The sequence below is a fragment of the Physeter macrocephalus genome, chromosome 11 (genome assembly GCF_002837175.3).
Source record: "Physeter macrocephalus isolate SW-GA chromosome 11, ASM283717v5, whole genome shotgun sequence".
NCBI lineage: Eukaryota > Metazoa > Chordata > Mammalia > Artiodactyla > Physeteridae > Physeter > Physeter macrocephalus.
Window position 1 is genome coordinate 155,657,398 of NC_041224.1, and position 7,935 is coordinate 155,665,332.

The 7,935-nt window shown below is 39.5% G+C and overlaps 1 protein-coding gene across 9 annotated transcripts in view; it reads left to right on the top strand.

Moving 5' to 3' along the window:
• The window catches only part of TTLL5 (tubulin tyrosine ligase like 5), a 332,702-nt gene that overhangs the window by 13,121 nt on the left and 311,646 nt on the right, over positions 1-7,935 (top strand). For all 9 annotated transcript variants that reach the window (XM_028496210.2, XM_055088626.1, XM_028496209.2 and 6 more), the window contains exon 4: positions 6,472-6,554. In XM_028496210.2, coding sequence (XP_028352011.1) covers positions 6,472-6,554 — 83 coding nt within the window. The remainder of the gene's footprint in view (positions 1-6,471; positions 6,555-7,935) is intronic.

Below are 7,935 nucleotides of genomic sequence, written 5' to 3' on the forward strand. Positions count from 1 at the left end.
AGGGAAGCCCCTATTTTATTTATTTTAAAGTATTTATTTATTTATTTATTTGGTTGTGCTGGGTCTTAGTTGCAGCAGGCAGGCTTCTTAGTTGCAGCTTGCCAGCTCCTTAGTTCTGGCACGTGGGCTCCTTAGTTGTGGCATGTGAACTCTTAGTTGCAGCATGTGGGATCTGGCTTCCTGACCAGGGATTGAACCTGGGCCCCCTGCATTGGGAGCACAGAGTCTTAACCAGTGCGCCACCAGTGAAGTCCTGGGATTGCATTTTAGGGGCAACAGATATTTTCAATTTAATCTTTTCCTAGAATGAAGTATTTTGTATTTTGCCTCTGAATGTGTCAGTTTCATAAATTTGGATTTGTATAGACTAGCACTGTCCAACAGAAATATGATGTAAGCTGTATGTGTAATTTTTCAGTAGCCTTATCAAAAAAAGTAAGCAGAAATAGGTGAAATTAATTTTAATAATACGTTTTATTTAATCCAAATTATCATTTCCACTTTTACTCAGTATAAAAAAATCGTGAAGATATTTTACATCCAGTGTGTATTGTACACTTTTAGTATATCTCCATATGGTACAAAATTTTCATTGGAAGCATTTGGTCTGTATTTAGATTTCATAAATGTTATAGTTGAAATTGTAGTCAATTCCTATGTTCAAGTTGTTCCAAACAAGTTTTCCAATAACTGAATTGAGTATCAGTTTTAAAATTGAAATTAGAATTTATTAAAGTTAAATAAAATGAAAAATTCAATTCCTTTGTCAAACTAGTCACATTTCAAGTGCTCAAGTTACATGTGGCTAGTGACAACCGTATTCAACTGTGCACGTAAGGACCCAGTTTTCTGACAGTAAGGCAAAGATATGCTGTGTTGCCATCGAAGGGGTTATTCTTGTATTCTGAAGTCAAAAGAATGTTAGTTTTATCTTCATTCTAGTTTCCCATGCTAGTTTGGACCAAACCCCGTAGGGCTCTTCACCACTTCCTAGGTGCTTCTGTGCTGACAGTTAGATTATTGGTTCCTTGATTGTCTTTACTCTGCTACAGTCAGTCCTGGAACTTGCCAGGGGTCCTTGTTCTTCAGATTGTCCCCTGCGATGCATGTGAGTTGTTGAAGAGGAAATTCTACAGTCTCATAGTGGAATTGATGAGATGCGTGTGTGTTCAGAGGCTTAGATGTTGGGTGTTTTCCAGTTTGCTAGCAGGACCATGCCCTGCCTCTTGTTTTTTTATGGAAGAAAACATGGCGAAGGTGGTTCTGTCATGAACATTTGAACAGGTTCAGTTTGTAGTTGCAGTTCTCCATTTGACTCTCGCTAGGGAGAGGGATCCCAGGCTTACCAGCTATTTCAGGAGAAGCCTAGAAATCTAGATTTTTATGTGACTTCTTCCAATTTTAAAAGGTTAGCAAATAATTCAACTTTATACTGAAAACACGACAAGGGCTGGACAAACTGTGTCTATAGGGTGGATTTGGCTCCTGGGTTACCATTTTATAATCTCTGGTCTAATATGTGCTGGTAATCAGCATTATTGGTTGTAGGGCCATTGGACACAGAGCATGAATCTGGGTTAAAATCCCTATAGCAGTCACAGTTGCTTTCCATCATTCCACCCTGCCTCTCTTGCACTCCCCTTTTAGAACACGTTCAGTGTATCTGAGTTGGGTTATAGTTAGTTGGTTTGGATTAGAAGTAAGTGGCCAGGGACTTCCCTGGTGGCGCAGTGGTTAAGAATCCGCTGCCAATGCAGGGGACATGGGTTCGAGCCCTGGTCCGGGAAGATCCCACGTGCTGCGGAGCAACTAAGCCCGTGCGCCACAGCTACTGAGCCTGCGCTCTAGAGTCCCCAACCCACAATTACTGAGCCCGCGAGCCACAGCTTCTGAGCCTGCATGCCACAGCTACTGAAGCCCGTGCACCTAGAGCCCGTGCTCCTCAACGAGAGAAGCCACCGCAATGAGAAGCCCGCGCACCGCAACGAAGAGTAGACCCCGCTTGCTGCAACTAGAGAAAGCCTGCATGCGGCAAGGAAGACCCATCACAGCCAAAAATAAATAAATTTATTAAAAAAAAAAAAGAAGTAGGTGGTTACTGCTTACATACCATGAGAATCAGGTCTGCCACTGAGCACGGTGATGACTGCATTTTACTTCTATATTAGGAGAAGTAGGAGAAAGAGTATTAATAGCGTTTTTATTTTTTTAACTTGCTATGTAAAATGTATAATTTACTGTGAATTATACTATGTATTTATATATGTATTAGTAGCTATTTCACTATGTATTTACTTTTTTACTGTATGAAATTTTTTTTCTATGTATCAGCAAGCTTTCTTTTTTCGGGGGTCTGCACCGTGCAGCTTGCGGGATCTTAGTTTCCCAACCAGGGATTGAACACAGGCCACGGCAGTGAAAACGCCAAGTCCTAACCACCGGACAGCCAGGGAATTCCCATATCAGCAAGCTTTCCTATTCTAAAAGCTCTACATGTATTAACTGATTTAGTGCTTTTAACTATCCTGTGAGATAAGTGCCTTTATTATCAACCCCATTTTATAGGTGAGGAAATTGAGCATAGTGAAATTAAATAACTTATTTAAGACAGCAGGCAGGAAGTAGTAGAGCCAGGATTTGAACCCCAGCAGTTTGACTCCAGAGGTATACTCTTTCTTTTATTATTCCCCTTCTCCCCCAGTCCCCACGTAATCATTCTCTATTTTTCCACACACCTGACCGATCATCTTCTCCGTGGCCTGGGGCAAGCACTGCAGAACAGTCAGAGATTCGGGTGCAGTCCTGGTCCCCAGCAGTTGATGAGGCTTTGGCTTTTTAATGTGCAAAAATGGAGCTGTCAGTGATCAGTTATCATGATGAAAAAGACCTGGTTTTCTTTTAGTTTTCTGAACATTTTATTTAAAGAAATAAAAAAACGTCTGGCAAGTTATAAGTATAGTACAATGAATTCATGTATACTATTTCCTTGCTTTCACCAGTTATTAATATTTTGCCATGTTTGCTTCACCCTTCTTTCTCTCTCTGAACCATTTGAAAATTAGTTCACATACTTCAGACCTAAATACCTTATTCAACATGTTTATCCTAAGAACAAGGGCATCCTCTCTATAACCACATTACACTGATGACATTCAGGAAATCTGTCATTGCTGAAACACTCTTATCTAATGTACAGTCCCTGCCCAGATTTCCTCAGTTGTTCCAATTTTGTCCTTTATCTTTTTTTTTTCTTTCAAATCCAGGATCCAATCAGAGATTGCATTTAGTTGTCATATTTCTTTAGTCTCCTTTATATCTACAACCATTTACTGGATTTTTTTTTTTTTTTGGTCTTTCATAACATTGGCATTTTTAAAGATTCCAGGCTAGTTGCTTTGCAGATGTCCTTAAGTCTGGGCTTGTCAGATTGATTCCACATGTTTAGATTAAAAAGGTTAAAAAAGGTTGAAAAAGGTTAAAAAGAATAAAAAAGTTGAAAAAAATTTGGAGGAATATCATTTAATGAACTCATGTCCTCAGTGTATCACGTTAGAAAGCATATGATGTCATTATATTGCATTACTGGTGATGACAAGTTTGATCATTTGGTTAAGATAGTGTTTACCAGAGTGCTTCATTGTAAAGGTACCCTTCTCCTTTGTTAAAAGCATTCTCTGGGGTGATATTTTGAGATGTATGAATATCCTGTTCTCCAGTAGTCTCTCACTGTTGGTATTCATTGATTCTTGTCTGAATCACTTACTATTGCAGTTTTTGTAAAATGGTGATTTTCTATTTCAGTTTTTCCTTCTACATTTATTAGCTGGCTTTTCTGTAAGGAAGAGCTTTCCCTTCTATGTGAAAGTAATAGTCTCCCAAAGATGTCTACCTCCTAATCCCCAGAACCTGTGAAAATGTTACCTGACTTAGCAAAGTGGAATTGAGGTCATAGATGGAATTAAGGTTGCTAATCAGCTAACCCTTAAGATAAGGAGATTCTTCAAGTGGGCCCAATGTAATTACAGGAGTCTTTTAAAATAGAAGGAGACAGAAGAAGAGTCAGACTGATGCAGTGTGAGAAGGACTAGACCTGTCATTGCTGGCTTTGAAGATAGAAGAAGAATAGGGGCAGCCTCTAGAAGCTGGAAAAGGAAAGGAAGTGGACCCTACCCAGAACCTATAGAAAGGAACGCAGTCCTGCCAATGCCTTGATGACACTTGTATCGGACTTCTGACCTAGAAAACCAGTAGTATACCTTCTCACTTTCTTATCAGTGTGGATTCATGGGTTGTTTTCTTTCTTATAAGTGAGTTAAAATCTTTTTCTGTCAGTATTCATTTTTATATTCAGATTGCCTCAAATTTGGCCTTGGGGAACCCCTTCAAGATCCTTGTGACATGTTCTCAGTCCTTGTGACTGTCCTCTTTTTTGGCATAGCAAGATATTCCACACCTATCTTGTACTTTCCTTCCCCAACTTGGAATCAGAACACAAACTCCTTTTTTTATATCTTATTAGATTTATTATGTTCATATATCTCCAAAGATTGAATGTGTCCTGGATTGAGCTATCTTACAATCTTAATGAATATACAGTTGAGCAAAAGAATAAGAATAAATTAAAAATTTTATAAGTAATAAACATAAAAGTAAAAAAAAATCCATTTCTTCATAATATGAATTGAGCGTTTACAAAATTAATTGGTTCATTTATCCATGGTTGAATATTGCTTATTGCTAGAATGAAACAGAGTTCAGCTAATTTCTTTTTCTATTCATTGTTTTTATAGAGGTTAGCTTTAGGAAACCTTAGAACACAAACTCTTGAGCAGTGTACTGTGCTGCTTCTTACATTAAACTCTGCACTGTTTTTCTTATAAAAATATTGCAAAGACAACATAATAGTGATTGACCATTGGGAAAACCTTGTAACTGGGCTTTAAAGTTTGCCGCAAGAATGAGAAGTATGGAGCGTCTGGCCTTATCATTCCAATCCTCCTGTGTCTGCTTGGCATGGTGTTCCTGCCAGGGCTGGGCAAGTAGCAGCAGGGATTTATGAATATTTTCACATAAAGTTATAAAAATAAATGCTTATCCTTGACTATAGAGGCTGAATTTTGTTCCGGAGCCTGTCCATAAGTTTCTGTATTATACTCACTCAGAAATGGTTCAGTATGCAGTCCTTTAAAAAAATCGTTCTGTAGAATTCTTAGCTAACAGTTTATAGTGATGCATAGAAAGAGATTGAATGTAATGTGCCAGAGAAAACTTTAGTCTTTGGGGATATATAGAAACCTCACATGATTACAGACATTCCTCTTAGACAGGGGTCACAAGCACAGAATGCTCTCAGGGGCCTGGCAGGAGATAAGAATGAGTGAAGCAGGTCAGGTGGGGACGGTGCTGAACTGGACAGCGCAGCCCTGTCCTGCCGGGAGCACTTGCACTTCTCTGGTTGACTCTTGCCTTGCCAGAGAGAGAGCCCAGGGTTGCCAGGGTTTTCAAGAGAAGTCCAGAAACCTAGATTTTTATATCATTCCTCCAATTTCAAAAGGTTAGCAATTAATTCAATTTTATTTTTAAAGCACAAGGAGGAACGAACAAACCATGTCTGCAGATTGGTTTTGGCCCTCGTGTCAGCAGTTTATAACCTCTGGTCTAAGATATGCTGTAACCAACATTGTTGCACATGAGGGCTATTTAGAACGGCGTTCTTAGCCTTTTTGGTGCAGTGGGTGGCATTGGCAGTATGGGGAAGCTTATGGGTCTCTTCTCAGAATAATGTTTTTTAAGTCTATTTTAAAAATACGTAAGACTACAAAGAAAAATTGTATTGAAATATAGTTCTCAAAATATTTTTGTGATATGTATGCCTTTTATCAGTGCATTAAATAACATGATCTAGTGGTAGGTCTGTTCACTGCCGTAATTTTTAAATACTGTGGGAGTAAGTGATTTTTTTTGGCCGCGTTGCACGGCTTTCATTATCTCAGTTCCCGACCAAGAATTGAACCTGCGCCACGGCAGTGGAAGCCCGGAGTCCTAACCACTAGGCCACCAGAGAACTCCTGAGAATAAGTGACTTTTTGAGATAACTGTAACAACTGTAAAAGAATGGTAGAATACCTGATATCTGTTGGTGGCAGGGTCACAGGCATTGCTAATACTATTCTCCTTTGTTGCCTACATTCCTAATTGAAGGTAATGTTAAATTGGAACTAGAATTTGGTGAAAACAAGGATGTCATTCCCCCCTACCTGCCCCCATCCATGTTTAGTGACAGTCAGTGAATCTCAGGTTTAGGACCCTTGGTCCAAAATAATCCTCAACCTACTTACAGTAGCCTAAGGATAGCAGTATAGTGTTATTGAGTATAATTAATCCAGCCACCATCTTACAGTTTATTTCTTTTAGTTCTTTCTCTATAGTTAACTTTCTGGTTACTGAACTTGATTCTATGTTTTCCTTTAGAACGTTATCACTTGTCTTACAAGATTGTACGAACAGACAGTCGCCTGGTTCGCAGCATCCTGACAGCCCATGGATTTCATGAAGTAAGCTCATTTTTACTACCTTACCTTATCTGCTCAAAAGCTGAAAATCCTAGCCACCTAACTGACTGTCAGCTAAAAGGGCCAGCTCTAGAATGTACACGGGACCACTCCTTAGTGATGATGCAGAACTTGCATTGACTTTCTGAGTCACTGTACCAGTTTTTCCTTGAAATGCATGGAAAACATTTCCACAAGATTTTGTGGGGGTTTTTTTTTTAGGGAAAAAAATTTTTTTTTTCCTTGCTGTGTTTTTAGGCATGGGCTAGAGGCAGAGTTTCCCATAAGGAATTGTCTAATACCCAGTTAAACCTCTTTGATTGCAAGCAACAGAAACAGACTCTGCCCAACATAAACCAAAAGGAATTTATAGTAAAGATGTACATAGAACGGCTCGCAGAACCAGAGGAAAAGCTGAAAAAGCAGACCTTTGGAAGAATAGAGAGTGCAATAGCTCCAGGGATCTGGCAACAGAAGTCTTCAAGACCACCTTTACTGCTGTGGAATGAATTGACTGCATTCATTGTCCTTGTGCCTTTCTCTGCTCAAGAAGCATATTCTGGAGATAGAATGATTGGCCTAGCTTGGGTCAAGGGTCCACTCCTTGGGGGAAGGGAGGGGCAGGTGATTGCCAGGTCCTTTAAAACCAAGGAGTATGTTATTCCCAAAGAAAATTGGGAAAATGGGGATTTGACATCAAAAGGCAAAGGCAAAAATGCTGGATGGACTTCCACTGTGGATATTTTGAGACAGTTGATAAAAGTCTGGTTGCTTGCTTCTTATCCTAGGTTGAGGTATGAAGTAGACATTTTGAGGAAGTTCTGATACCAGTTTATATACTGTCTTTGTTGCTGTTTTATTTCCAGGGCTTAACATGGTACCTGTCACATCAGAGGCAGAGAGTACATAATTGTTGAATGAATGGAAAAATGAATTCTAATGAATGAATGAATGAATTCTAAGTTGGTTTGCTACTATAAGGTTTTAGACCTGATCATCACTTTATACCCAGCATCTGCAAGGATATAAGGACAGTCTGAGAAGGGAGTTTTGGGGTTGGGTCCTCATCTCTCACTTTGATATGCAAGAATATTTAGAGATATCATGGACTTCTATAAAAGGATTAATTCTACTTTTTGCATGTGAGATTTGTCCAGCTCTCTTATTCTTTAAACTTGCTTATCCCTCTGTTCTGTACACTCAGCTTTTGTCTTACTAAGCTCACATCCTAACTGGCCCGCCCCCGTGAGTGCTCTGTGGATGAAAAATCTCTGTGACTTTTTACTTCCATCGTTCTTCCAGGGGCTGTCTCTGGTGTTTCATTTTTTTTTTTTTTGCGGTACGCGGGCCTCTCCCTGTTGTGGCCTCTCCCGTTGCGGGGCAC